Below are 27,883 nucleotides of genomic sequence, written 5' to 3'. Positions count from 1 at the left end.
CAGGAGCAGCAGGTGTGGTTCTTCGACTCTGCTACGAAGCAGGTCCGTTCGAAGAGCAGCGACCGCTGTCTTGATGCTTACCAGGGCTGGAACGGCGGTATCGTTCACGTATACCGCTGCATGGACAGTGAAACCAACCAGAAGTGGATGTATGATAGCGCTTCGGGTCAGCTGAAGCACGTGAAGCACCAGGGCCTCTGTCTCGATCAAGACGCTGGGCAGGGCAACAAACTTCATCTTTACGGATGCTCGCCCAACAACCCGAACCAGCAATGGGGTATCATGGATCCCAACGACATCACGGACGGCTGGACGTTCTCGGATGGCTCTGTGCGCTTCTATACGATGGAGTCCTCGAAACCTTTCGCTCAGCTCGTCCGCAACGGTGATAACGTCGCCATCGCCTTTGGCGGTAATAACGTCGCCGGGTCGCAATGGTACTATGACGCTAGCACCCACCTTGTTAAGGCAAAGGTCAGCAACATGTGCCTTGACGCTTACCAGCCTTGGGACGGCGGTATCGTTCATGTGTACGCCTGCAACGTGAACGAGGCCAACCAGCACTGGAATCTGGATTCTACCACGAACCAGTTGAAGCATCTGAAACATAACGGCTTCTGTCTAGACGCTGATCTGTCTGCTAACAACGGTGCGGGTAAGCTACAGCTCTGGGGCTGTCACTTGAACAACAACAACCAGGTGTGGCGTATGATCCCTGCGACTGCTGTTGCTGCCACCGTGCACGGCTCCAGCGTAATCAATGCGTATTTGCAGCCAGCGCCCCAGGACAAGATCGTGGGTGCCGTGTCGACGGGCAAATGGGAGCAGCACTGGTTCTGGGACGCCAACTCGAACCACCTGATCTCCAAGATCAACGGACAGTGCTTGGACGCTTACGAGGCCTGGAATGGTGGCCGAGTGCACACGTACGCGTGCATCGCTACCGAGGGCAACCAAAAGTGGAGCTATGATGCCACCAACCAGATGATCAAGCACGTCAAGCACGCAGGATTCTGTCTGGCATTCGACAATGCTAGCAATAAGCTGATGAAGCTGAAGAGCTGCAACACCGGTGACAACACTCAACGCATTATCATCGAGGCCGCCTGAGGCGAGTTGTGAGGATCGCATCTCAAGCGAACATAATGTCAAATAGTCCAGTTGTGGGGCAAAGGAGCATGTTGAAGTGAATCGCACCTAAGTGAGTTTATGTTGAAGTGAGTGATCGGACTTAAGTGCATTTAGAAACGATCTATTCCCGTTAGAAACGATTATCTTCCCCTTCAATCGAGGAGGAATTGACAATGGCGGCCACGTACGACGTCAACTGCGAGCTGCGTGGACACGAGGGCGCTGTAAGTTCTCACCGTCTATTGCTTCCATTGTCTTCTCCATTCTTCGGACTACCTCCCACACTTTTCTTATTCACTATCTCCCTTTGTACGTCTCTATAGGTCCGCTGCATCTCCTCTCTGTCTAATGATCTCCTCATGACCGGCGCTATGGACTCCGTAGCTCGCCTCTGGCTGCGTGACTCCAGCTCCACCATCGGCAGCTTTGTAGCAATGGAGAGCGCTGTCATTTTCGACCACGAGCACTGGGTCACGGCCAGTGTGGCGCTCGAAGGTGGTGGCTTCGCGACTGGCAGTATGGACAAGAACATCCGCCTTTTCGACGCCCAGGGCCAGCGCTACGGTCTCCTTCAAGGGCACGAGGGTGGAGTCATCTCTCTTGCACTCTCCACGGACAAGAAACTGCTACTATCCGGTAGCTGGGACGGCACGGCACGTGTCTGGAGTCTCGAGACGCTCCAGTGTCTACAGATTCTACCCGGTCACGAGAACGGCGTGTGCGTTTTGGGTTTGCCCGATGGCTCACTGGTCACAGGCTCCACTGGTCAACAGGTGGGCAACAGTGTGGCGGACTTCAAGCTGCGATTCTGGGCCAAGGACACGTACGCACTGACCAAGACGCTAACAGACCATCGAGGCCCCATCAGACAGCTGGCTCTGGTACCTGATCTCGGCTTCGTAAGCTGCTCCAACGATGGATCCATTAAGCTGCGTACACTGGACGGAACTGTACTGGCCAGTATGGAGCATCCGTTAAATGCTGAAGGCAAACCAGGCTTCGTGTTGGGTGTTTGTGTACTGAGCAACGGGTTCCTGGTATCTGCTAGTGAAGACTGCACAGCGCGTGTTTGGTCGCCGGAAGGGGCTCTTATTCAGACGGTGGAGCATCCAGGAGGACTGTGGTGTGTTACTGCACTGCCGAATGGAGACTTTGCTACTGGCTGTGACGATAAAGTTGTGCGGGTGTTCACACATGATGCTGCACGTGTGGATCCGAATGCGGTGGCTTCGTTCGAGGCTGCAGTGGAGGAAGCGCGGATCGCGAAGACTCGTGGACCGAGTGGCGTGGAGATTGAGGCGCTTCCTGATTACGAGCAACGTGCCAGTGTCAACGGGACTTCAGACGGACAGATTCAGATGTTCCGTCGGGGCTCGAAGGCGTGGGCTTGTCAATGGAGCGGACCGTCGAGAACGTGGATTGACGTACGATATACTGTGTTGCTGTGGATGACTTAGAAATGGATTAACTATTGATATTTTTGTAGATTGGGGAAGTGACTGGAACTGGCGGTGGCGGTGTGGTAGACGGCGAGGCGTACGATATGGTGATCCCTGTTGAGATTGAACTGCCTGGTGGGTTAAAGAAGCTGGAGATCGGATACAACCAGGGTCAGAATCCATTCACGGTGGCGCAAACTTTTATCGACAAGCACATGCTGGACCAGGGATATCTGCGAGAAATCGCTGACTACATCACACAGCGTGCTGCCGAGTACCGTCCGCCTGTGCTCGGAAACGATGATAGTGCGTACTCTGCAGCTACTGGTGCCGCTTCTAGCGAGCCTGCTGTCACTGCCTCACGATACAAATACTTCCCTGTGGTACGTCTTTCCTGCTATGATTTGGACAAGTGCCCGTGTCTGTCTAACTAACTAACACTTGATGCGTGTTTTTAGTCTGGCTACAACACCTTCGAAACGATTAAAATTGCCAAGCTCATGACCACGTTGCGTCAGTTTAACGACAAGATGAAGGAGGCTCAGGTTTGTTGCTCTAAAATGCAATAGTTCAAAATCTTATTAACTTTTGATCGCTGTACTGTGTTATTGTAGGCTCCAGAAGCTCTCATTGACTCCCAGCTGATCGCGCTTGACCAGATCGTACATACTGTCCAGGACACTGCGTTCTACCACTCGAGCACATTCGCTCCCCCCGAGATCACGACATTGAAGAATGCACTAGACAAGTGGCCTGCAAAGTTCGCCTTCCCAACGTTGGATCTTCTCCGCCTTGTGCTGGTCCACCCACAGGGTCCAGCAGCTTTGGGTGAAGCTGGGTTAGACACACTTGTCACCAAGGTGTTGTCCTTGGGATTGCAACCAGGACCCACTGATGGCGACGACGCGATTCCTGTGGCAACGCGTATGCTATCGTTGCGTGTGCTTGCAAACATGTTCTTGCACGATGAGGCTCGAAAGGCTATTCTGGCTCACAAGACGGAGATGCTGAGCAAATTGCCGTCGTTCCAGACTTTCCACCACAAACTTGTGGCGCTGAGTCTGTCGACTGTTCTCCTCAAGTAAGTTGTGCTCGTGTTGACATGGTGGAAGGTAATTACTGACTATTTTGTTGTTTTGTTTAGCTTCGCGCGAGCACAAGTAGCAAGTCCAGGAGCCCTGCCACCCGATGACCAGATTGTGGTGGTCTCATTGGCCGCCGACCTGCTCAACGGCTCGTACACTGTCCAGGAGTTAGGCGACGATACGATCCTGCGATCACTTGTGGCCATCGGCACACTGGTACGTCTTTGCCAATGCAACATGTGGAGCTTTTGTCTAACATGATGAATTTTTTATTCAAATACTACAGGCACATTGTGGCGACGCCAAGGCAAAAGAAACGGCGGGTGTTCACATTGCCATTTTCACTGCTGCAAAGGCCAGCCAAGCCACTTCGCCCGTGGTACAGGAATGTCTTGCAGAACTGCAACAGCTTTTGAGCTAAACTGAAGATGTTAAACGCATCATTTTGACACAATGGAAAAGAGAACTGCGTGAGGAATGTGTGTTGGTTGTGGAGTGTATGTCATCTCCACGGTGTGTTTTTTTTTTGTTTTACTTTCTCTCATGCAAAATAAATAACCCATCGAGTGTACTGGTGGGGGCCCACCGCATCGAGCGGTGGGTGGGCTGCATGGCCTCTTGTTGCGTGGTTAGATAGATGCAATAGATTGGCTGGCAGTCAGCTCCACTGCTTGGAACCGCTGCCGTTGTGTGTTTTTATGGTCTGTCCCTGACGATGAAGGCTGAGATTTTTGTGGGGCTGAGTGAGGACAGAATGGACATGGCCTGCCTTTGGCGATTAGTGTAGTGTAGCACGCTGCCAAAGTGTTCACGAGCCCGTGTAACTTCCGGCCGACGAGTGGAGCATCAGGTCGTTGAAGCGCATGCGCATTGGGGAAGACACGTCCAGACTGCGACGACAGAAGAGCCCGAGGCCACTGGTCCACGATTTGGACGAAGACGAAGAACTGCACGACTGACTTCGATCCCGTCCGGAGTTGCGTGAAACTGCGGCGTCTCCTGGCCAGTGAATGGGCTGGAAACTGTCTGGGATGTTGATGGAGGCGGAGCGGAACGGGACGTTGCTCTTCTCTTCCTCGTGCTCCAGTTCAGGGATCGCTTCCTCCCTCGATATCTGGAGCGATAGATTGTTCATAAGACAGGCAGGGGCCGTAATGGAGCGCTCGGACGCGTTGGATTTAAGTCTCTTGGCCAATGGGCGGATGACACGCGCGGGGGCGTTGGGAAGATCGAACGTCTTGCGCTTGCGGTTGTTGAGGACGGGGGTTGCGACGGGTTTCTCTTCGGCTAAGTTCGCTTCATATACCTGTACCTCGTCTTCTTCCCGTCCGCGTTTCTTTTGATCAAGAGCTTCGCGACGCTCGAGGATGGCGGCAACGGGGTTGGCTGGACGCTCGAAATCCACGCCGTCGATCGAGTGAAAGATGTGCGAGCCCTCGTTGTGCAGACGCGGCGAGAGCTCTTCGTCCTGCTCCTCGAAAGCGAACATGAGCTCCTCATCTTCTTCCTCGCTAAAGTCCGCGTGTCCGTGATCGAAGCTCATGCCTTGTCGACTGGCTGGAGGCTCTTAGTGTAGTGCGCCCTACTGCGCGTCTTGTGGAATGAGGAATTGCACCAGGGTGGCTGCGCTTTTGCACTTGCAAAGCTGCTATCGCTTTTCGCGAGGAACTTGCCAAAAATGTTGGCAATAACGGTTGAGCTATCGGAGTGCGAAGTTGGCTGGTGCAACTCGCACTGGGCATTTTCCACGGCGACTCAAGCCCATACTGGATCCGACCCTGCTCCCTCACCGACCGGTAGAATTGTGAGACTTGGCGGCGGTTTGGCAATTGGACACTGCCAACTTCTTACACTCGGAGCAGCGAAAACTCCGAATGATAGAGCGGTATCACACTTGCGCAACATATTTTTACTAGCTGCTACAACAGTAAGGGCAATAGTCTGCTAGTTTAGAGACATATGTGCAGAGCTCTACACAAGCACCACTGGTGCCAGTGTTTCTAACGAGAGGCAAGGTTGCGTAGTTTGGTGTGAGCTTTTGTCGAGTTAGGTCGATTGGCTAGAAGGCAGTGGGTGGCTTCGCGCGGTTTGGGGACTATTTGAGACCAGAGCAGTCTGCATTTGGTCAAACGCTCGATAATGCTTCATCGACAACAATAGGCGTCGATATTTTTGCTGGGGACGTTCTGGGCCGCTAGGAATGCCGTTGCCGTCTTATCGCCCGCATATTATTCTGTTAAACCTGGAAATTGGTACTTACAGTTAGTAAGCGACAGCTAAATGCAGGTTACAAAAGATAAATGCGGATGTGCTCATTGAGCGCGCTGCGATAGCGACACGCATTCTTGGTTGGAGTCCGATAGATGCTCTCATGGCGTCGCAAGAAGACAAATCTTCTTAGCTCTGCGACTAGCTTACACACTCTGACGAAGCATGGTGTCGCTGATCTTTTCAGCCACTGCAGTTTTTCAGCGCCTGTACTCGCGACATCGCGTGTCTTCAGCTTATTCAGCTGCACCTGAGAATTTCGCGGCAAGTATTAGTGATGGTCCAAATATAAGTAACTGTAAGAGCAGATGAGACAGAGGGACAGCTTGAGTCCCGCCCTATGATCATTCTTATTGCAAAAATGTTGTTCAACTCAAAACCCGGGCCCAAAACACCAGTGGAAATTCCCACTATGTCCGCCGAACCGGGCGCCACGCTCCAGTACTGAAATGCGTATTGCACTTCCGGCAGGCTTGCCACGTCAGAATGGTACCACTAATATGGTACACTGTTGAAGATTCCACAAATCACGCCTTCTGATTGGAACCCGAAAGGTCGCGCCCCTTCGCGTGCACTACTGTACTGCTATTTAAGATCGCGCATGATGGAGCTGCCGATCCAGATCTCTAGGCTGCCTGTGACCCCTTCTGCCTCGCCCTTTTCCTCACCGTCGGCTTCGTCCAAGCTTGTGAACCCTAGTGCCAATGCTACAGGCGGCGTCGGCTTCAAGCTGTCTTTGCTGACCCCAAGCAAGCCTTCGCTGCATTGCTGTCTCGTGTTTCGCAACTACTACGTAGCCTGGCTGAGGCTTGTACAGGTGAACGTTGACGGCTCCAGCACAGAGTTGGCAACCACCTACCCGCTCATGCAGCATGTGCATTGCGAGGACGATGCGCAGAACTGGCAGATCATCAAGCTGGATCAGCTGCCTGTGAGCTGGAATCCACACATATTCGACAGCTTCTGCGTTTACCTCTCGCAGCCGTCGCCGCTCTGGGAAACGTGGGAGCTACGCGACGTTAAACTATATGTGTTACCACAGGAGCCGACTGATGAGACTCAGGCTGCGGGCTTGTCGAGTCTACCAAAACTTGAGAGTGATACACGTATTAACCGGAACGGAAGTGCAGCCGAGGCCCGACTGACACAATTGCTGGAACGCCGAACTTCACGGTCGACCTTAGCACACGGCAATGCAGGAAGTGATCCTGGTGCGATTTATGTGGAGGAGCAGGCCTCTCATTGCTTGGACTTAGTATTGAGACTGCGCGAGGTGCTTCAACTTAAGCAAGAATAGGATACGTTCACCAACCAAACAAGTGCCAGTCTTGTTATCAACTAATTAGTTATTACTCATCAGTTGCAGGGACTACGGTTTGTTTCGAGATGGCTCGGAGCTGGACGAGCTGACGCCTCCGCTGCTCGAACACAGCTGGTGCTACGATCTCCGAGAGAAAGAGCGAGCTTTGGTCAGTTGCAACAGCCTGTACAACTCGATCGTAACGGAGCCCACGAACCATTCGTGGCGTCCACTCATCCGTAGGAGAAGCCGCAGTGCTTGCTGAGCGTGAGGAGGTAATAGCATGGCCAAGCTGTCCTCGTGCACCTCGTCCCCAGGAGAACACCTTGCTGTTCGTGGTCACAGCCAGTGAATGCGCGCTCCCACACAATACTTGATTCATCTCCACACCTGCAAGGGTAGGAATCCGTGTTGGTTGCGCCACAAAGCTGTACGTGGCGTCTGTGAGAGCCTCGTATCCATCCTGAAATAGTAAAGACTCAACATCGGGGATATCCGTCGAGTCATCTCCCGTATTCGCAGCAACCACTTCTCCCAAACCCAATCGTCCATTCTCGGCTTCACCCCAAGCATAAGTTGTACCACCTGGACGCAATTCAAACTGCATGTCAGCGACCAAATCACAGTTCGTTGTAGCACTGGACGTCGACGAAGCTCCAAACAACGACCAGCGGCGTACTGGCGGTGTCTGTGCTGGCGTCTCGATGGTAGCTAAGCGAGACGCAGATCGCAATCGTTGTCCATGTTCATGTGGAATGAGTCCGACAAGTTGGTGTTTCTTTGTGGTGTGCGTTGGTAAAGCCATCGACAGAGATCGCCGAAGTGGTTCCTGTGAAGGTTCCGACGGGATTTCATTTGCCACAAACAGCACGGCGGTTGCTCCATTGGCAAACGCACCCCGAGCTCTGGATGCTGCAGTATCTGTGCGGTAGAAGAATCGAGCCATAAGAGGCGGTGGTGGCTGCAACGAAAATGCTGGAATCATAGATTGAAAGGAACGACGTGGTAAATTGCCAACACTTGGCTGTGGAGCTGACGTTGTCGGAGATACAAGCACGTAATTCAGTATTTCTTGGACTGTCCATGAGGTGCGTCGTGTTGAATCTCCATCATCAGGCTCCGAAACAGGTCCTACGTCTCCATAGGATCCGATGACGACAGCTTGAGTTTGTCGTGTTACCATGAACACTGGGATAAACACCCCAGAGTCGTCCGAAAAGCGCAATGAGAACGCATCAGCATCAAACAGATCAAGCACCACAAGCACAGCAAGCGCGCCGGCTTCTTGAAGCTCCAGTACACGGTGGCCAATGTCACTAATGATGGTCTCCGCTTCCAGTTCTGCCTCACTCTCCGTTCCGATTCCCTCGGCGACGGCTGAAGCCAACGGTGTTAGCACACTCTGGTCGATCTCTAGCACGAAGATGCTGTTCATCTCGGTGGATGCGACCGTCGGCTTCTTCTTGGTCACAGATCGCGCACGCAGTTGCTGTTGCTTGAGGCGTTTAGCAGCCGCTTCCATGGCCGGATGAAACACATGCGTGGTAAATCCGCGCCGTCCAGCGACACGTTTAGCCGTGTTGGACCCACACACGGCCAGCTCCAGCACCACCCCAGAGGCTTCGAAGTTGGTATTGGGATCGTCATCTTCTCCCTCATTCCTAGAGTCTCCGTAGTTTGACTCCTGTCCGGTGCTGTTGGGAAGACGGAACTGCATGTAAAACCCGGCGGGTTTACCCCGAGGCATGACCACCAGTCTGTTTGCCACCCGACCACGTAGCCATTGATCGACTCCTTGCGCGTACGTACTAGCAGAGTTATTTGCACTACCAGGCGCACTAACAAGACGTAGTGAGTGTGGATCAAAGTCTGCTAGTCCATCTAGATTCAACGCAAATCTCTCTGCTCGCTTATGCCAGAGCGCACCCTTGTCGATCTCCTCTGTGATTGCATCGGTACCTGTAGTGTTATCACTATCGTCTTCATCAACGTCGTCTGCATCCAAGTCAACTATACAGCAGACCCAAGAGGTCGACTCCTTCCCCATAAAGTCTCTCTCAATAGCCTCCAGAGAACTTGACGCTCCTGCCAATGGCTCTACAAAGAAACCTGTTTCTTCCTCTCCGTTCTGGATCGGTCCATTCGTGCGCAATGCAAGTTTTAGCCAGACACTCGCACCTTCAGCCAGCATGTGGTGGTCTCCAACAGCGACTTGGCGCAGTCTCAAGGCAGAGACTCCGACTGTTTCTTCCGGCACGAAAGCGTGTTCGCTGTCCACACCTCGTCGTCTACCCCAGTTTCCCCATTCATAAAGCTTATACCCCGTTTGTGCAGTACTCAATGCGACGGAATGGTTCCCTCGACATGCAATTTGGGCGATGCATACGTCGCAAAGTGCCAACACTGGTTCGGGCTGTGCCAAGTACGTGTACGCTGAGCTGACCATGTGACGGTCCGCTAGAGCAACTTGATAATACTCGTGTGTCTCGCCATGGCCGAGTTGGCCTTCGGATGCTTCACCCCATGTGAAGACGTCTCCTGCTCGACTCAACGCCATGCAATAGTAATCTCCACAACACACATGAGCTACTGGGATCGGATCTGCCTGCTGAGCGGCACAGCCTTCAAAGTAGAGAAGTTTAGTTGGGGAAGCCAAATAGTCTTCCTCTTCGCCTGAGCGTTCATCGTAGTATGACGCATAACGCACTCGACCGGAGGTGCGAGCAGTCAGAGTTTCTGCTGATCCGTGTCCCAATTGTCCGTGGTCGTTGAACCCCCACGAGTACACCATACCGTCTTGAGTAAGCACAAGGGCGTGTCGTAAGCCGCAAGCCACCTCAACTATCGGTACTGGTAAGCGAACATGTAGCCGACGTGGCGTAGCTTGCGTTAGGCAGACTTTACTCTCACTATCGTTATAAATCCGTGGTAAACAGCGTCCCCAAGCGAATATTGAGTGACCGTCGTCTTGTATGCCTAACGCAAACGTAGAGGACGCAGTCAACGTCCTCAGCTTTGCATTGAGGTTCACGAAAGCTTCAATGAGTCGAACGGGGGCACCTGAATTGTCTTTCTTAGCGTCCGCCGCGATCCCGATACTGGGACCTGAACCAGCAGCGAATACACCTCCGTTTAGTGCCGATCTCTCGATCTCAGCACGTGCCTCAAGCTCTCGAGCAACGCGTCGATGCTTGAAGAAACCTTGCAGTTGAACCGCCGATTTGTGCCGCTGCGCGATTCGATCTTCGGCTCGACGGTGGGCATCGAACAGCGAACAGCGACGTCGCCATGTGGACTGTATTAGCAGTGCTGCACTATTGCGACGGCGTTCTTCACGGCCCTCGAACGTCACGTATCGACGCAGCAGTGATTCGTACAGCTCCGTTTGTCGTGAACAATGAGCAGCACTACGCTCGAACGTGAGCGGGTTTCGAAGTTCCTCGCCCGAGAAAAGTGACAGGAATTGATGCAGAGCCGGCGTTCGGGTCACATACACTCGGAATTCCTCAGTCGATACGCTCCTGCTGGTTGATGGATCATTGTTCGTACACGTACGTGTGCTCATGATGCTCTGCATACAGTGGAAAGCGCTTTGTCGAGCAAAAGTAGCCACGCGGAGTTGGTGAGTCTGCCAGACTGTAGCGACTCCTTGAGTGGCTCGACCTACGCCATTCATGACGCAAAGAAAGAGACGAGCTACGTCCGTCTCCTTTAGACGTTGAGCACTTGTATAAGCTGTTGCTTTATTGGTGGAAGTCGCGGGGTCATGGAATAACTCTAGCAGCAACGTCATCTTTTCGTTATAGTCCCAGATCGCTCGAGAGATAACGACCATGGCAGCTAGGAACTCCAGAGCGTACAGGCGACCACCACGTCCGTCAGTAAATGTAAGAAAGGCATGCTGTAGATGTTTCTCTAAGATCGACGGTGGGTCTTTAGCAGTATCTTCACAGCCAAGACGTAGCTGGTTTCCACGCAGTGGAGGTGTCATGACATCCGAGATTTCTGGTCGCGATCCCTTGGAACGTCGATCCAAACCACCGGAGTGGTTATCTTCGAAGTCAAGCCACTGCAGAAACTCACTCAACGTCAACAAACCCGTCGTTCCTGCTTTGCTGTGAAGACGAAGATACAGTCGTCGAGTATCTTGAGCCGTGAACCAGTGAGCCAGAGGCTCCAGTTGCGGCCACACCATCAAATCTCGCTTCGAGTAGTTCATACCGCACTGCAAACCATACCACGACGGAGACTTCGACGTCAGCACGCGTGAACTTGCCATCCCCATGGTGACCGACTGGATACCAACTCGACAGGATCTTGAAACGACGTCGAGTTGGTCTCCGATAAAATTATCGTCCTCTTCGTCACCTCTTCACGTGTGAGTTGGCCTGGAAAAATGGTCAAGACGGACCCAGTGCCGTTGACGCGGTCTCCAGCCGAAATCTCGACGCTCAATTCGCTGCGAAGTCTGCCAGACCTTCTGCTTTACTCTCGACGTCTTCAATCCGGCGACACCAACGACCGTGGACGAAGCGTAGTAACGTCAAGTGTGACGGCACTCCGTTCACTTTGTAGCTCCCAGGGACGACAGCAATCGGTCTCTAAAGCTGTTGAGCCTGGATCACTAGAACGGTGGCTCGCTCTCGCCGAAATTTCAGCAAAACTCGATGCCGATGTCGAGAATCTAGAGCGAGAAATCCAGGTTCATGAACGTAAGCGAAGTGTTTTGGAAGGATTAAACTCAACGAAGTTACCACCAGCGGAAGCGTGTGAGCTTGGGACGAAGCTGCAGTGTCTTCAAGAAGTACTGGGGACGCTTCGCTTTCGAACGTATTGTCGAGATCTGTTCATCCTGGTAAGGAATCTGCGTTTGCGTCTGGAGCTGTACGGCATTCGGATGCTAGACTTCGAGCGACATTTGTGCAGAGAACGCGTCGTGTCTGTCGAGAAGCTGTTGTGGCTTTTGAACGAGACTGAACGCTGTTTTCCGAAGACTGAACAAGAACCAATGTCCCCAATTGAACATGAAGACTACGCATTGTTATTCCAGCACTGTAGTGATCCTGAAAGCCCTGAAGCTGTGATTGTCACGGAGGATTTTATGGCATTACTGCGCAGTCTCCCACTCGAGAGAACGACCTTAGTACGCTATGTATTCGAACAACTCGCAGATGGTCGAAGAGGAGAAGGCTATCGTCCTCCTCCCGATTACACAAGAATTCACCACATTCACGCGGCGATCAAGTTACAGCGCAGCCATTGTTCCACTGCAGAGATAGAAGCTGCTGAAGCTTGGCTCCAAGTCGTGGGTACCGAAGCAGTCACGCTTCACGATCTGCTCCAGTTTCATCTCGCTACAAGCGATGGGAATGTTACAGAAGACGCGGAATTTGTACGCTTCGTGCAGCGGATGTGGGGGTTTGACCCCTTAACAGTGAAAGATGCGGATCGTGGGGAAGCTATTCAACATTTGGTCGAAAACTACACTGCGAGGGGTCATTTACATGAGCTGATTACTCGTAAACGAGAACTTCTTGCGAAGGTTCCAGGCGCCCAAGCGAGGATTCGATCAGCCACAACTCAATTAGAGGCCGAGCTGCAAAATATCCGAGCATTGCAAGCTCCAGCAGGATTAAGTCACTGGTTGCAATGCGATGAAAGTATAAACTCTCGACTTGGTGGTACGTTGGCGTTGCTACGTGAATTGACGCTTCCAGGTCAATTTCTGGCCTCGATTCCAGATTTTGTAGGAATTCTGAAAGAGTTACAAATTTTGGATTTTCGGGATAATCGCCTTGAAAGCATCTCATCGGCACTAGGGAACCTGAAAAACCTCCGAGCGTTGAATTTGTCGGACAATCTGCTGCGTGATGCGAGTTTTATGGGGGCTGACGATATGTGGAGTCAATTGGAAGTGCTTAGAGATCTTCGGTTGAGTGGGAATAAACTCACCTCCTTACCTAGTGCGCTGGTGGCGATTCCAAATCTAGAAATTTTAGATCTGTCCAGAAATGCAATACAGTCAATTCGTGGAGACGTTATGAAGCTTTGGAAAGGTAGAAGTCGGCTTATTACACTGGATCTGTATGCTAATGCACTCTCAACGCTACCTGAGGAGATTCACGTCTTATTTGGAACCCTACGAAGGCTACTACTTCATCAGAATCAAATGTCAAGTTTACCTAATTCGATTGGTGAGCTGCTACGTCTGGAAGAGATGACATTATCCCAGAACCAACTCACAGGCGAGTCTCTTTCTTCCTATCCTTTACCTGAAGGACATTCAGCCATCTCGCTAGCGCAAAATCAGCTTAGAGTTCTGCCTCGCCTTGTTGTTGTTCACGTCGAAGGTAAAGGTCCTCCAAAACCAGTGAATACCAGTGTAACAAGCGTTGATGTGCGTGGAAACCGTCTTCGAAATGTGGTGAATTGGTCGCCGATAGTGCTAGCAAATTGTCAAGCTCTTCACCTCCAGAACAATTGTTTACGCGAACTTCCCGATGATTTTTTCGTAGCACTCCCAGCACTGCGAGTATGTGAACTACAGAGCAATCAGCTGCGATTGTTACCGGTGGGAATTGCGGAGTGTAAACAACTGCGAATTCTTCATGTTAACGATAATTGTTTGCAGTCGTTACCCAAGGAATTAGTGCAGTTACCTTTTCTGGAAGTTCTAAATGCTGCAGAAAATGAATTCTCAGAAATCCCGCTGGAATGGCATGCTTTTGAGACTCAAAACGACGGTACTAGAGTGCTCCACTCACTGATGTTACGACGAAATCCACTGAGTAACAAAATTCTCTTGAGTATCGTAGATGGTAGTGCGGACAGTTCGATGTATTCAACAAAAGCCTGGCTGAACGGTATATCCGATGATACTATCTGTGAAGGAGTTATCAAGAAGTTGCTAGACGGTCTTCGTGATGCAAGCCTTATCTTACGTACTGATCGAGCATCAACTCGAAAGGCTTGGGTTGATAGTGACGAAGATGAAGAAAGGTCCAGTAATAAACCAAAGTGGCGTGGGGTGGCTCGTGACGTGAATCTCTACTTGGAACAACGTCTTCGTTCAATCCAAAGACCAGGTACTAAACGAAATTCTGCAACGTTGGTAGTTGATGTGAAGAGTTTCGAGCGATTGATCCGGACGTTGCCATTCACGTGTTCCAAAAAGGAGTTGACACATCTCGTAAGGCGTTTTCTGGTGCTAGAAGATGCTGAAAGTGAGGGACACACTAAATGCAATCGTCAGATCGACGGTGTGGCGTTTCTACAGGCTATTGAGCGGTTTGGACGATGGCGATCGATCTCAACGCCATCAAAGCGATCGATGAGCTCGGTACTAAAACCAACGACTGACTCTGCAAGACCAATTATCCAGTACCTCATGGTGTTGCACAGACGAATGCAACAAGAACAGGAACAAGAGGGAATTCGGAGTCCTCATCCGAAACGTCGATTCAAGATAAATCTTCGTAAGCCAAAACAACCTGCCAAGACACCCCGAAAAAAGGACCCAAGTACTGCGAAGCTGAAGCCACATCCCGTAATGAACCAAGCTCCAGAACAACTCATCAAGACCAGCAAAAGTCGCGCTGATGTGCTTGTCGATCGACAGCGACAACGCATCCAAGTACTCGAGCAGCAGCTCGTTGATCAGAAATTGCTACTACTAGCTCATCAAAAGCCAAATCTCGGTAGAAGCAAGAGTTCCGATGATAACAATGGCACCACAATAGCTCCAGCTGACCTTACGCTGGTCTCAGATAACGAGACCAGAGAATGTCAAGCATTCAAAACTAACGACAACAGTGAAGAAACCGTCACTATCAGTGTTAAATGTTTGCATCTGCGGGCAACAGGCGAGAGCGAGAAGATCGGAGACCAGCAGGTGCAGACGATGAAAAAACTTGCTTGTCTGGATTTCCGCCTTCAACCAGATGATTCAGTGCTGCATTTGAAATACCAGCTTGAAGATCGAACTGGAGTACCAGTTGATCATCAAATTCTAATCACCAATAACGTCCGTCGCGGGGCACCCGCTATTCGTCTACAAAACAGCGCCACGCTGCGCGAATACTCTGAGCATGTGGGCGGCGTGAGCAGATGGTCTTTGACGCTGCTCATCGGCCAAAGTCTGCCATTGTCTTGTGAGCATCAGGCCACATGACATTCCAAGCTCATCCATGCCACATTGCACGAATAAAGCAAGGGATCAACGGCAATGAGATGCTACCACCACGCAATGAGCCTTAGTTGCTGTCACCATACGCTCCTGGGACAACGATCCTCGGATGGAGCTTTGGATTTTTGATGTGAAGCTTGCAATCGAGCGACGACTCGTCTCCCATACCACTGCAATCTGTTGCGTCCGTTCTCGACGCACGGGGCAGTCAAAGACGTCAATGCGAACGGGTGCAGCTTCAAGCAATGCAAGACACGATCGTCGGAACGTTGTTCTACGCAACTTCCGACGTCCCTACGGACGATGAAGTGCATTTTTATACTACGATATTTAGCTGTGCCTTGCATTGAACGCAAGCTCTTAGCTTAAAAATTGTGCCGTGAGGTTGACTGCATGTAGCTGCGTGTGCTCTAGTCAAACATTTCTTCTTTTGTGGCTGCTTCTTCGAGAGCAGATGAGAGTGTCTTTTTGTGGCGAGTCAAGCACGATCCGAGTTACGATAGCACTTGAGCCTTTGCATGCAGCAGTGGATACTGGGGCGGGGCCCTGCTGCTACGCTGGGTTGCCCTTCATCCACCGCATGTTAGCCCATGTGGCATTGCACACGTCGCAGATGCTGACTACCCGTTGCAATACAAATTTCTATATTGAATTCTGACTAGTTTGTAGCCATGTCAATTGAACAGGCGTCAATCCCGACTTGTAAAAATGCCGCTCCAATATTTTTGATACGAGGCAACAATCAGCTCCTCTTTTTAGTATGGCGAAGCGATGGCATAGGTGTCGACAACCAGAAGGTACCATCGTTGGATGAACAGCGACGCTGCCCGCTCTCGATGCCCACAACTCGGCCATGTGGGGGCTTCCACCTGACAAAGAACAGCAACCAAACCTCCACGTTTGCTCCGGATACTCTCGAGCGCTGGTCATCCGAGACGACAGTGGCAGTCCATGTGACGACTGTGGTCACCACTTGGTAAAACGCTCTCTTTCGCGTCCGCCAGTCCGGTTGCGACGGCGGTCAGAACTCCGCACTGTTCATTTCTTCACTTGACCTCGGTCAAGTATTTTTATCGTCATACCACTCGATTGCTTGAGACTCGCAATGGCAGCTCGTACTCGTCGTCCACGAGGCCTGTCAGCGAACCACGTGAATGAGGAGGAGCGACTGCAGACCATCATGAACGACAAGTCCACCTTGTCTTCTGTACGTCTTCTAGGCAAGGAGAACTGGGTCAAGATGGAGGAGCGTCCCAACTGCTTCTACTGCGCGCGCAAGTTCCGTCCGTTTTCGATCAAACGTCATTGTCGCTCTTGTGGCGAGATCGTGTGCTCCAACTGCTACAGACGACGACGAGTGCGTGTGACCCCGACATTGGAAGTCACGGTGCGTCTGTGCTTCGACTGCATCGACAAGGCCATGCTGCTAGCTGAGAGCGAGAACATCAACGCCAGTGCTCCAGTCATGGAACAGTCTGAATCAAACGAAGAAGAAGAAGAAACACAAGAAATCGCCCTTGAAACGTGCAAACCGGAAGGGAAAAAGACACATCGAGACAGTTTACAGACAACCAGTACCAGCACATCATTCTGCAGTCGGTTCTCCGATTTCTCGGGTTGTGATAACTGGAGCGACGCAGATAGTGACGCGAGTGATACCAGCAGTCTTGGAGGCAGCGGCGGACCCACGATCCCTGCTAGTCAAAGGGGAAGTCGCCGAGGACAGCCAATTATCCCCGCTACAGACATGATTGAGTTTCTTCCGGAGCACGAACAGTTCGAGATCTACGAAGCTCGCAGACACGAAATACTCACGCAGTTCAAAGTACTAGATACAGAGCCAGAGAAAGAGTACGATGCTGTATGTGAACTCGTTCGACAAGTTCTCGAATGCAACGTAGCTGCAGTGGCATTTATGGATCAGACGCGTCAATGGTACAAGGCTCGTTACGGTATCGCACAGGCGGAGTTACCTCGAGAAATCGCCTTCTGTTCTCAATTGCTGCAGACTCCGCTGCCTACGATCGTCATGGACGCGACCAAGGACCCTCGATTTAACCAGAATCCTTTGGTTACAGGCTCTGCTAACATCCGCTTCTACGCTACGACGCCGATCTGTGACCCCAGCACGGGGATCGTCATCGGTTCGGTGTTTGTCATGGACCCAAAGCCGAAGCAGAAGTTGCCACTTCGATCGATGGAAGTACTCTCTTACGCGTCTTCAGCAGCTGAAAAACTGCTGATAGGCGAAGGCTCTGTGCCTGTCCCGCCTGCAATGAAGCAGAAGCGTCACAAGCGCCGGGAATCGATGCCTTCTTTCCCAGAGATTCGTGCTGCTTCGCTTCAGAGTGTTCCGGAGGAGATTGAGGACGGAGACTTCCGGATTACGCAGCCTCGTTCCAACGCTTCCAGTGTGTCATCGAACGGCAGTGTACGCAGTAGTAAGCGAGGCAGTTTGCGTCGTTCAGGACCGAAGACTCCGTCCTCGGCTCCGAACTCACAACCGCGGTATCAACTTCTGGATCCAAACGTCAAGCTGACATCGTCCAAGGCTTCCAACACGACCAACTCGAAGCTCTGCATCACTGATCTGGTGTCTGCAGAGCCTGGAAACATCGCAGTTGCTCAACAAGCAGCCCCCGCTCAGCTTCAGAGTCTTGACTCGTCCTGCATCGAGCTCTTCCACCGCATCACATCCACCCAGCAGCTCCTGGCTCAGCAACACGATACGCTGTTGGCGACGTTGACTCAACACTCGTCGCGAATCAGCTCCATTGAGCAGACGGTTGACCGGATTGAAGGCATCTTGTCCGCGCAGAGAACACAAAGTATGCCACAGCTTGTCGACTCCAGGCGGCGTCCTGTGGACATGTAATTAGTATTTTGTCGTTGATGACTCTCTGATCCCCATAGGAGGAGCGTGTACAGTGTAGAATAGTGCGTACGTCGGGTCTTGAGGCGCTTGAACACAATATATTCGTTTCTCTCAAAACTCCTAACAGCATTGCACCATCACATGACATCTTGACGTCTTGATAGTTGGCACTAGTTGAGGTGTGCTTTTCTGCGCTGCTCGTCCTCGTCGCTGTCATCGTCTTCATCCTCATAATCAAAGTCTTCTTGATCATCATACTCTTCTTCAAAATCATCGTCTTCCTCAAAGTCCTCGTCATCTTCAGTGTACTCGTCGTCATTCAGTTCCATCGGGATGCCGTCTCCATCACGTAGTACACCAATCTCGAGTAGTTCGTCCCTGTATTTGGCGATTTCCCTCGCGTAGCGGACGCCGTGGCGTACATGACGCAGACGAAGACCGAGATTAAGACCCCAGGCGGACTGCGGATACGGCTCCTCGTTTGGTACAATAAAGCTGCCGTCCATGTCTTCACAACTGCCATGTAGCTTCGCATAAGCTAGGAAAGAAGACAACAATACATCCTTCCAGTACTGCTCAGCATGAGTCGTAAGTTTTCCTTGAGCTCTGGCCTGCGCATGACGCTTGTCATTGGCTGCAATCGCTTTCTTCTTGCCTTCTTGAGTCTGGAACGGGAGTAACCCAGTGCTGCGCTTGTTGTACTGAGAGATCCATGCGCCCAGCTCAAAGTTCTTCGCTACTTCGGGGTAACGCGAATCGTCTGCAGGCACAGTGAAATTCCTCGGTACTTCAGCGTCTTCGCCGTTGATTTCCTTGTAGATTTCCACACTGGGGTCCACAATGTCGCGCTTCGTAGCAGCTGTGGACTTGTAAATGCTCCACACGAAGCCGAGTTCTTCCAGTCGATCGCGATATATTTCTACTTGTTGCGCGTGCTGATGCCGATTGCGTATGTTGCGTACAGTGTGACCAAGCTTCGTCCCCCACGAAGGGCGCGGCCATGTGCTCTCGGATGGCACGATGAAACCTTGAGGCACATGAGTGTCGCCGTAGATCTCCGCGTACACTTCTAACGCCGGCAGTACACGGTCGACGAAATAACTCTCAAATGCGTTAAACTTGAAGCCGAGAGCCTCCAATTCGGACAGAACATCAGCCACATCGGTACTGCCGCGTCCATTGCGTCGAACTCGAACCACCTGCTTGCCCAGGTGATACCCACGCAGCGCCTTGGGCCAGGACTCGTCGTTCGAAGGCACAACCCACCACGACGGCACGTCACAATGATGATACTTGGCTTTGTATAATCGTAACGCTGGTAGCAGCTCCTTGGCCCATTTCCCGAAGAGCGATTCCCACGCGTAACCGAGTTCCTTGAGCTTCTGTTTGTCATTCTGGATCTCGTCTTTAAAGATGCGTCTAGAGTTGATGGTCTCCACGATGTATCCGAGCTTCATGCCCCACGCACGTTCAGGCCATGGAGCTTCACTGGGCACTACAAAGTCTTGCGGAATGAATGTGTCGCCAAAGAGACTCGGATAGAGCTCCAAGCTCGGCATCAAGGCTTCCCGCCAGACATCACGCGACAGTCCGTCCTCGAAGAAGTTTAGTTCTCTAAGATCCGCCATAGCTCGAGGTGTCATGGCGTGTTCCTCCAAATTGGCTTTAACCTTGGCTACGGCATGTCCGAGCCTGTATCCCCAGTTCACCTCGGGCCAGAATGGGTCGTTTGTAGGCACCTTGAAGGTGTGGTGTACTGCGCAGTGTCCATAGAGATTCCTGTAGTGCTTCATGGCTGTGAGGAACTGCATCTTCCACTTCCATTGCGCGTCACTCCAGACGAAACCCATGGCGTCTAGCTGCTGCTTGCGTTGCTCCGAGAGACCATCCTCAGCGTCACGACGGATTAATTGACATTGTGAGCCGAGTTTGACGCCCCATGCTGCACGTGGCCACCTGTCGTCACCCACTGGCACCTGGAAGCTTTGACGTACGAAAAGATGACCCTCCTGTTCCTGGAAAACCTTGAGCGACGGGATGATCTGCATTTCCCACACGTACGTCTTCCAGTCATCAAACGGGAAGCCGACAGTACGTAGCAACGCACATTTAAAGGGACTACAACGCCCACGTGTGAAGAGACGGAGTCGATTGCCTAGATCCATGCCCCATGTCTTCTTGGGCCACGGGAAACTCTCGACATCGACGTCTGAAGGAGGAGTGGGCACCACGAACTCGAACGGAACGGTGAAATGACCCTCTAAACGGTAGAAAACCTGCAATGCAGCCAGGAATTCGCGATCACGCTCTGACTTGGGCACAGCAGGAGTTTCTGATGTGAACAGATGGCGATGAAGTGGCACGGAGGCCCGACGAGGCGTCCGCGCGCCGAGCGATAGCAACCGCTTCATCTTGCCGGCAATAATGTGTGGCTGGTGCTTTTAACGCTGCTCGAACTAAGTACGAGATCGAAATTAACAGAGTCACTACGGTACATTCGCTTCAACTTGTCAGCGCTACAAACTTGTCGGCGGTATTGTCATTTCGAGTCAAATTTACAATTTTCTGGGGATTGTCTAAATCCAACACGAATCAACAGACTGACCTGATTGGTCAAAATATTTTTTATCACCGCTTCCAGAGCAGAGCTTGCCGGCTGCGGCGGCAAGTTGCCGCTGCCTCTCGCACAGGTTTGTGTGCACAGCTTGCAGATCCTAAGGCAATATAACGTACTCCAGCTTGTGTGTGCTACAGGTTTTTTCGCTACACACTTGCTGTCCTTCAGCAACACGATGGAAGAAGCCGTGACTCGACAGCATGCTCATCCGAATACAGTGTTTCACTGTCTTTACGGGTTTTATTGCCTTGGATACTCGCGTGCGCAGCTTGCACACATCTACCATAAGACAGTGAAAACTATTGGCAAGTGGATTCACGTCTACGAGTGGACTGGGACGTACCAGCGGGTTGACTCCAGAGCGACAAGAAAATTTACGGTGGCTCATAGGAAATGGTTGTGTGACTTCTACGCTGAACACCCATTAGCTTACTTGGATGAAGCTCGAGACGCTTTTGTTCGCGCGTATCAAGTGAGCATCTCAGTTTCGACCGTGTGGCAAATTATTCACGATGGTGGACTTACCCGAAAGGTTCTAGAGAGGCGAGCTATGCATATCAAATAACAGGATGTGTTCCGGTTTGTTGACGAGCTCAGCCATATTAACTGGTTCCACAGCAACATTATCTTTCTTGACGAAGTATCGTTTGATAACCGTGGAATGATTCGGAAGCGAGGTTATTCGTTAAGAGGTCAGAAAGTTGCGATTCGAGGTGATTTTCAGCGCAAACCACGAGTCACAATACTAGCATTTTTGGGAGTGACCGGCATCATAGATTACTACAACACGGAAGGCACATTTGATCGTGTTCAGTTCTTTCAATGCTGCCGCGACTTTGCGTACTCGGCGCGTGGACACGTACGCCAGTATCCTGGCTCCAACTCCGTTTGGATTTTTGGACGGCGCATCCATTCATCGAGATCCCGAAATCATTCACTTCTTACGCAGCGTTGGAATCATTCCTATATTTCTTCCAGCTTACTGCCCATTTTTCAATCCCATTGAGTTTATGTTTGGATTCATGAAGCGGTCGTTTCAGCGGCATTATAGCGAGTCAAGCAGCAACGATTTACTCCCATTTGAACATCAGCGTGATATCCCTCAAGAGTTTCTTTTCGCGCCTCTAATGCCCGCTTGTGGCATTCTAGTCGGCGTCCAAATGCTTCCCAGTCTCTCGTAAGCTCGGCGTTATCAGCAAGCGCAAAGTTCACAGTGTCAAGTGCTACACGAGTCGATCTGGTGAGACGCGTCAAATGCTCGTGAACTAGTCCATCAGACGGGCCTAGATAGCGCTCCAATCGGGTTGGTGGGGCGTCGAAGACAGCTCTTGCCCTGGTCGAACGATCCAGATTGCGCATAATGTCATTCGCCCACATTCTCCAAGTTACTGCGCTCGCTTGGTACGTATTTCCCCAGATTTCTTGAAGCTGCATTATCATATCGCGCATAACATTTTCTGCAGCAGCTCCGGATCGATCAGTATTCTGTGGTCGAATGCAAGCCTGCAAAAACTCCTCTAAAAGACGTGCGTTGGAGACCGCCTGACCGTATTCGTAGATCGACAGTGTCACCGGATTGTTTTTCTGATCAACGATCCACTTATTCCAAAGCTCTGGCGTCTTCGTTGCTGAAGCGATTCGGCCGTTGGATTTGAGCTGCATGACACTGCTCCATGAAGCTTCCGTTGGCGTCTCAAGTGACCAAGTGTCATCTGTCTTCACAGCCTGCCCCTTGATGTTACCACTAAACTTCTCCCATAGCTTGTGCATTATGTCAGCGAACGATGCACCACTTGCAGCAAAAATCTCGAGATGTCTGCCCGTAGCATCCCGCTGCCCAACAGTAGACTTGACAATAGGTTCCACAACCAAGCGCAAGAAGTGCTGATCACCTTCATCAGGTAAATCGTCGATGGAGACACGCGGTCGGTGGCCTCTGGAAGCTTGTGGAGTTGAAGCTGTTTGTGGAGGTGTGCGCACCCGCAATGGATACGGAGAAACCCGCGCCGATGATGATGAAGATGAGGGTGGCGTCCTTCGTGCAGGGCGTGGACAGGTTGGTGATGAACGTGTGGGGAGTTGATGGGTTGATGGTGATAGTGGAGACTCTGTAGCTCCAGCGCCTTGAATATATGGAGGGGCTGGACTTGCTGCAGCAGAGCTCCCTCCATCCGTGGCTGCAGCCATCCTCTCCCAGCAGAAGTCGAACTGGTGCAAGTGCAACAAATGTGCCTATCTATCAGCATATAATATGCTAGTGCAAAGGTTGCGCGATTGCTGGGCGATTGATTCGAAGAACCGCGCACGGAAATTTTAAGTCGAAAGCACAATACAAACTTTGTACTACAAAGCTTGATGGGAGGAGCTAGCGCCACTTTCCTCAACCACGCACTGAGGATACACCTCTCGAGTGAACTCCTTCTACGTATACTCCAACGGTGCGCAAAATGTTATGCCTGCCATGGTCATGAGTCATGGCTCATAGCACTGATGATGTCAGGATGCTTGGTGTAGCAAAGCTTTACGATAACACCCTAAATTAGCAACTACTGTTATATAAAAAAGACCAAGTTGTCCAATTAGGATATGTTGAAGTACGCGTCAAAACATCGAGCATGATGCAGCGAATTACCGTCCTGATGACCGCTGCGGTCTGCCCATTCTCCCTTTTGCGCCGCGTTGATCGAACCTCTGTGCCCGTTATCATGTTGCACCGTGTGTCCCGCTCTGTCATTGCCAGCCGCCCCGCGCGCGCTTTCTCCACGTCCTCTGTGGTGCGTGTGGAGCCTCTTCATCCTTCGTCATCATGTAACTAACCACGCTATCTTCTACAGGAGCGTGTACCGCTGTTCATCGATGGCAAGTTCGTGCAGTCCAAGACTGACAAGTGGATCGACCTTCGCAACCCGGTACATCTACCTACGTGACCGCAGGGGATGCGCCTCCGATCTGCTGCACTGTTCTAACAGTATTGCTACCTGTACAGGCGACGAACGAGGTGATCTGCCAGGTCCCGGAGGCCACGCAGGATGAGATGCGCCAAGCCACGGAAGCTGCTGCTCGTGCCTACAAGACGTGGAAGGAGGTGGGCGTACAGCACCGTCAGCGCGTCATGCTCAAGCTGCAGCACCTGATTCGCGAGCACACAGAGGAGCTCGCCTTGTCCATCACTAACGAACAGGGCAAGACCCTCGCTGACGCTCGTGGCGACGTCTTCCGTGGTTTGGAAGTTGTGGAGCACACGTGTGGAGCTGCTACGCTCATGATGGGCGAGACGGCTGAGAACCTGGCCACGTCCCTGGACACGTACTCGTACAAGCAGCCGCTGGGAGTGTGTGCTGGTATCTGTCCGTTCAACTTCCCAGCCATGATTCCGCTCTGGATGTTCCCCACCGGCACCGTGACCGGTAACACGTATGTACTCAAGCCTTCGGAGAAGGACCCTGGTGCCACAATGGTAAGCAGCAAGTTGTTTATTGTATAGACTTCAGTTCTAACTCTTCTTTGATGCAGATTCTTGCTCGTCTGGCTCAAGAAGCGGGTCTTCCGGACGGAGTTCTCAACATCATTCACGGTGCTCATGTAAGACGCGTATATGAACGCTGAGGCATTTCAGTAGTCGCTAATCGTTGCATGCTCCCCTTCAGGACACTGTCAACTTCATCTGCGATGCTCCGGAGATCAAGGCCATTTCGTTTGTGGGCGGCAATCAGGCTGGAGAGTACATTCACTCTCGTGGCAGCGCTAACGGCAAGCGTGTGCAGGCCAATCTGGGAGCCAAGAACCACGCTGTCATTATGCCTGATTGCGACAAGGAGCAGGCTGTTGGCGCTCTTGCTGGCGCTGCGTTCGGAGCTGCTGGTCAACGATGCATGGCTCTGTCAGTCGTGGTGTTTGTCGGCAAGTCCAAGGAATGGGTGCACGACATCGTACAGAAGGCCAAGGAAATGAAGGTGAACGGCGGCCTGGAGCCTGGAACTGATGTCGGTCCTCTGATCACAGTGGCGGCGAAGGAGCGAGCAGAGCGTCTGATCCAAGAGGGTGTGGACAATGGAGCTGAGCTGCTACTAGATGGACGCAACGTCAAGGTTCCCAAGTACCCGAACGGTAACTTTGTGGGCCCTACTGTGCTGAACAACGTGGGCACTGACAACCCTGCGTACGTGGAAGAGATCTTCGCTCCTGTACTGGTCTGCACGTCCGTAGACACGCTGGAAGAAGCGATCGAGCTCATCAACCGCAACCCGTACGGCAACGGCACTTCGATCTTCACGTCTTCGGGTGCTGCCGCTCGCAAGTTCCAACACGAAATCGATGTGGGTCAGGTCGGTATCAACGTGCCGATCCCCGTCCCTCTGCCCATGTTCTCGTTCACTGGCTCGCGTGCATCGATCCGTGGCGACCTGAACTTCTACGGCAAGGCTGGTATCAACTTCTACACGCAGATCAAGACGGTCACGTCGCTGTGGGACTACAACGAGAAGACCCGCTACAGCGCTGTGATGCCCACGCTCGGCCAGAAGTAAAACAACCCAACCAGACTGTCAGTAAGTGAGTGAATCATGAAATAAATGGACTGACACTCGACTGTTCTCATTGTATTTTAACGCCTCCGTCCACCACCGCGGCCCCGACCTCCACGTCCACCACCTCGGCCTCCTCCACGACCACCATAGTAGCCACCGCCACCTCCGTAGTCATCACGATCAGTTCTTTCTTCATCATCCTCTGAGATCTTCGTCTCCTCAAGTTTTCGTCCATCAGGCTCGTTGAGCATGCAGCGATTAGCTTGGTACTGGCTCACAAACATCTCGAGTTGGCCAGCAGCGTTGGCAGCTCCAGTCTTGGCGTTCTTGCTGAGTCGCGGACACACGTCACGAGCAATTAGAACCAGCAGTTTGTGGAACTGCTTCTTGTAGTTACGTAGCAACTCGAAGCCTGCCACTTCCAGGATGGTCAGAGTCAAAGCGCCAGTCATGAGGTGCGGCGGCTCGTTCACCAACCGAGCCAGCCAAGCCCAGCAATCTCCAAGCTCCAGACCAGGCGGAGACGGACTTCCATCCCATGGAGTGGTCTGTTGAACAGCAGCCAGCACAGCAGAAACCATCGTCATGCGTCTTGTGTACTCCGTGACGTGCTCCAGACCATCTGGATCTGAGCTTTCGCCCACTGCCTTGTGAAATCCCACAGATATTTTATACTCGGCGATCGACTGTGACGCGTGTTTCTCCGGGTTGTCCGGGATTGTGAAGACGCAGGTCTTGTGGAAGTACCCCAGCATGACGTCCGTCAGCTCCGGGGTTTGCACACAACTCATCTTGATCACGTGCGCAATAGGGTAGCAGGATCTGCAGCGATGACATAGCACAGTTCGCTGGTTAGATAAAAGCTCTCAGAACAGGAAGACACAGCACCAGGTCAACGTACTTGTAGTCTGCACGACCTTCTACCTGCTTGGACAAGTTTGACGCCACCATGTCGAGCGCGAATTTGAAGTACGCGTCGCCTGAGGACTTGGCCATCTGCGCCGTACATCGTCAGTCCACGGTCGTAGTATTACACTGTACGGCCATTGCTTACCTGGAGTAGCTGCTGAATCTTGCTGACGACGTTCTTGATAGCAGAGGGAGCCGCAGCAATTTGGTTACACACACCAGCCTAACAATCAACGCATTGCCACGTCAATATAACCCAAGTGTCTTGACTAAAAAGACACAGCAAGTACTTACCTCACGCCTGATCTGCATTCGGATCTTCTTCACGGCCGGATCAGGGCTATCCAGGATGTCGTTGGTGTGTCGTTGAAGCTCTTCCAGACGCTTAATACGTTCATGTCCTTCCACGACGTACTTCTTGGCTTGAGCTGCGGCTTCTTTCTCAGCGGCTTTCGTCGCGGCTTGTTCCTTTTGACGCTCCTCCTCCTGTTTCTTCTTCTCCGCTGCGCGTTCAGCCGCCTGGGCCTTCGCCTTCGCTTGCGCTTTCTCCACCTCTTGCTCTGCCTTACGCTGCGCCTCTGCAGCTTCCTCTTTCTCCTTGGCCTCCTGCAATGCCTGCACAAATATTTACCTTAGAGTTCATTGTTGCATCAACGTCAACAGCTCCATGACTTCACCTTCTCGCGAGCTTCTTCTTCACGACGTGCCGCAGCTTCTTCACGCTCCCTTTCCTCCTCTTCTCGTCGTCGCTCATCGTCTCGCGCCTGCTGAAAGGCTCGCAGTTCCTTCTCCACACTCTCAATGACTGATCGCTCCTTCGACCGAATCTGCTGCAGTTTGGTCACCGCCTCCCTCTCCAGCTGCTGTTGCTTCCTCAGCATCTCTTCTTCGGATCTGCCTAAGTCTGCATCTATCTGGCGGAGCTGAGCCTCCGCGTCCTGCCGTGCGCGCTGCAGCGTCTTGCACAGAGCCTGGTACGCGCCACTACCCGTCACCGCCTGCACCGCCTTGCGCTCGCATGCGCGCTCTATTTGCTTCAGCAATTCTTGGCGTGACTTGGTTGTCAGATGCAATGTACCCAGAGCCGATGTCGCCGCATTAACACCGCGGTCGCTGTCCGTCAACGCAGAGTCCGAGTCTGACGCGTCTTCTTCGTCACTGGACGTCGTAGAACTGTCCGAGCTCGGTGCACGGAACCGCCGGCGGTCTGGAATCACATCTACGCGAGGCTTTTGTACCTCTTGCACGTCCCAATACGTGTTGGTTTCGTCGGTCGGTGCCGGCGGCGCGGTCTCCTCCTCTCGAGCGACGCCGAACCTCATGGTGCTCAAATGATGTCTACTCAAATGATGTCTATAATTGAGCGTCACATATTTTGTTTGTAGCCAATTTTTGTGATCTCATTTTTACTTTTGTGATTTGCGATTCTCAAATGACCAAATATTTGGTCTAAAAAAGAGTATGCTTTAATATTTGTGGCGTGTTAGTCTGACCAAAATAGTATCATTTTGAGTGAATGCATTTCTTATATGACGTGGTGCACACCAA

The 27,883-nt window shown here is 52.0% G+C and overlaps 11 protein-coding genes across 12 annotated transcripts; 6 read left to right on the top strand and 5 right to left on the bottom strand.

Annotated features, from left to right (window-relative positions):
- Positions 1–41: 41 nt before the first annotated feature.
- On the top strand, positions 42–1,260 carry PPTG_09699 (hypothetical protein). The gene has a single exon (XM_008904722.1). It carries the CDS (start codon positions 121–123, stop codon positions 1,108–1,110), a length of 990 nt encoding a protein of 329 aa, XP_008902970.1. The 5' UTR covers positions 42–120; the 3' UTR covers positions 1,111–1,260.
- Positions 1,261–1,268: 8 nt separating this feature from the next.
- Positions 1,269–4,137, top strand: PPTG_09698 (hypothetical protein). The gene is made up of 7 exons (XM_008904721.1): positions 1,269–1,355; positions 1,455–2,555; positions 2,618–2,953; positions 3,029–3,115; positions 3,185–3,651; positions 3,715–3,871; positions 3,942–4,137. The coding sequence occupies exons 1-7, from the start codon at positions 1,305–1,307 to the stop codon at positions 4,074–4,076; spliced, it is 2,334 nt and encodes a 777-aa protein (XP_008902969.1). The 5' UTR covers positions 1,269–1,304; the 3' UTR covers positions 4,077–4,137.
- On the bottom strand, positions 4,123–5,254 carry PPTG_09697 (hypothetical protein). The gene has a single exon (XM_008904720.1). It carries the CDS (start codon positions 5,196–5,198, stop codon positions 4,464–4,466), a length of 735 nt encoding a protein of 244 aa, XP_008902968.1. The 5' UTR covers positions 5,199–5,254; the 3' UTR covers positions 4,123–4,463.
- Positions 5,255–6,523: 1,269 nt separating this feature from the next.
- PPTG_09696 (hypothetical protein) lies at positions 6,524–7,220 on the top strand (the record flags this gene model as incomplete). The annotated part of the gene is made up of 1 exon (XM_008904719.1): positions 6,524–7,220. A coding segment is annotated over one exon (697 nt), but the record flags the coding sequence as incomplete, so codon positions are not given.
- Positions 7,221–7,272: 52 nt separating this feature from the next.
- On the bottom strand, positions 7,273–11,508 carry PPTG_09695 (hypothetical protein; the record flags this gene model as incomplete). Its single annotated transcript, XM_008904718.1, has 1 exon — positions 7,273–11,508. The coding sequence occupies one exon, from the start codon at positions 11,506–11,508 to the stop codon at positions 7,273–7,275; it is 4,236 nt and encodes a 1,411-aa protein (XP_008902966.1).
- Positions 11,509–11,619: 111 nt separating this feature from the next.
- PPTG_09694 (hypothetical protein) lies at positions 11,620–15,393 on the top strand (the record flags this gene model as incomplete). Its single annotated transcript, XM_008904717.1, has 1 exon — positions 11,620–15,393. One exon carries the CDS (start codon positions 11,620–11,622, stop codon positions 15,391–15,393), a length of 3,774 nt encoding a protein of 1,257 aa, XP_008902965.1.
- A 1,056-nt stretch (positions 15,394–16,449) lies between these two features.
- Positions 16,450–18,404, top strand: PPTG_09693 (hypothetical protein). The gene has a single exon (XM_008904716.1). It carries the CDS (start codon positions 16,514–16,516, stop codon positions 18,281–18,283), a length of 1,770 nt encoding a protein of 589 aa, XP_008902964.1. The 5' UTR covers positions 16,450–16,513; the 3' UTR covers positions 18,284–18,404.
- PPTG_09692 lies at positions 17,044–20,724 on the bottom strand. Of its 2 annotated transcripts, XM_008904715.1 has the most exons (2): positions 18,354–20,724; positions 17,044–18,269 (listed from the first exon to the last, which is right to left on the bottom strand). In XM_008904715.1, exon 1 carries the CDS (start codon positions 20,692–20,694, stop codon positions 18,454–18,456), a length of 2,241 nt encoding a protein of 746 aa, XP_008902963.1. In that variant the 5' UTR covers positions 20,695–20,724; the 3' UTR covers positions 17,044–18,269; positions 18,354–18,453. The 2 variants fall into 2 exon arrangements, with proteins under 2 accessions (XP_008902963.1, XP_008902962.1); XM_008904714.1 differs by having other exon boundaries at positions 17,044–20,724.
- A 768-nt stretch (positions 20,725–21,492) lies between these two features.
- PPTG_09691 (hypothetical protein) lies at positions 21,493–23,087 on the bottom strand (the record flags this gene model as incomplete). The annotated part of the gene is made up of 1 exon (XM_008904713.1): positions 21,493–23,087. One exon carries the CDS (start codon positions 23,085–23,087, stop codon positions 21,921–21,923), a length of 1,167 nt encoding a protein of 388 aa, XP_008902961.1. The 3' UTR covers positions 21,493–21,920.
- A 403-nt stretch (positions 23,088–23,490) lies between these two features.
- PPTG_09690 (methylmalonate-semialdehyde dehydrogenase (acylating)) lies at positions 23,491–25,488 on the top strand. Its single transcript, XM_008904712.1, has 5 exons — positions 23,491–23,674; positions 23,735–23,809; positions 23,887–24,357; positions 24,414–24,482; positions 24,548–25,488. Exons 1-5 carry the CDS (start codon positions 23,516–23,518, stop codon positions 25,424–25,426), a joined length of 1,653 nt encoding a protein of 550 aa, XP_008902960.1. The 5' UTR covers positions 23,491–23,515; the 3' UTR covers positions 25,427–25,488.
- Positions 24,341–27,700, bottom strand: PPTG_09689 (hypothetical protein). The gene is made up of 5 exons (XM_008904711.1): positions 27,013–27,700; positions 26,630–26,950; positions 26,481–26,558; positions 26,328–26,422; positions 24,341–26,248 (listed from the first exon to the last, which is right to left on the bottom strand). Exons 1-5 carry the CDS (start codon positions 27,655–27,657, stop codon positions 25,504–25,506), a joined length of 1,884 nt encoding a protein of 627 aa, XP_008902959.1. The 5' UTR covers positions 27,658–27,700; the 3' UTR covers positions 24,341–25,503.
- Between the last annotated feature and the right edge of the window lie 183 nt (positions 27,701–27,883).

This window comes from Phytophthora parasitica (genome assembly GCF_000247585.1).
Source record: "Phytophthora parasitica INRA-310 unplaced genomic scaffold supercont2.18, whole genome shotgun sequence".
Classification (NCBI taxonomy): Eukaryota; Oomycota; class Peronosporomycetes; order Peronosporales; family Peronosporaceae; genus Phytophthora; species Phytophthora nicotianae.
This window is presented reverse-complemented; position numbering and strand designations above follow the sequence as displayed.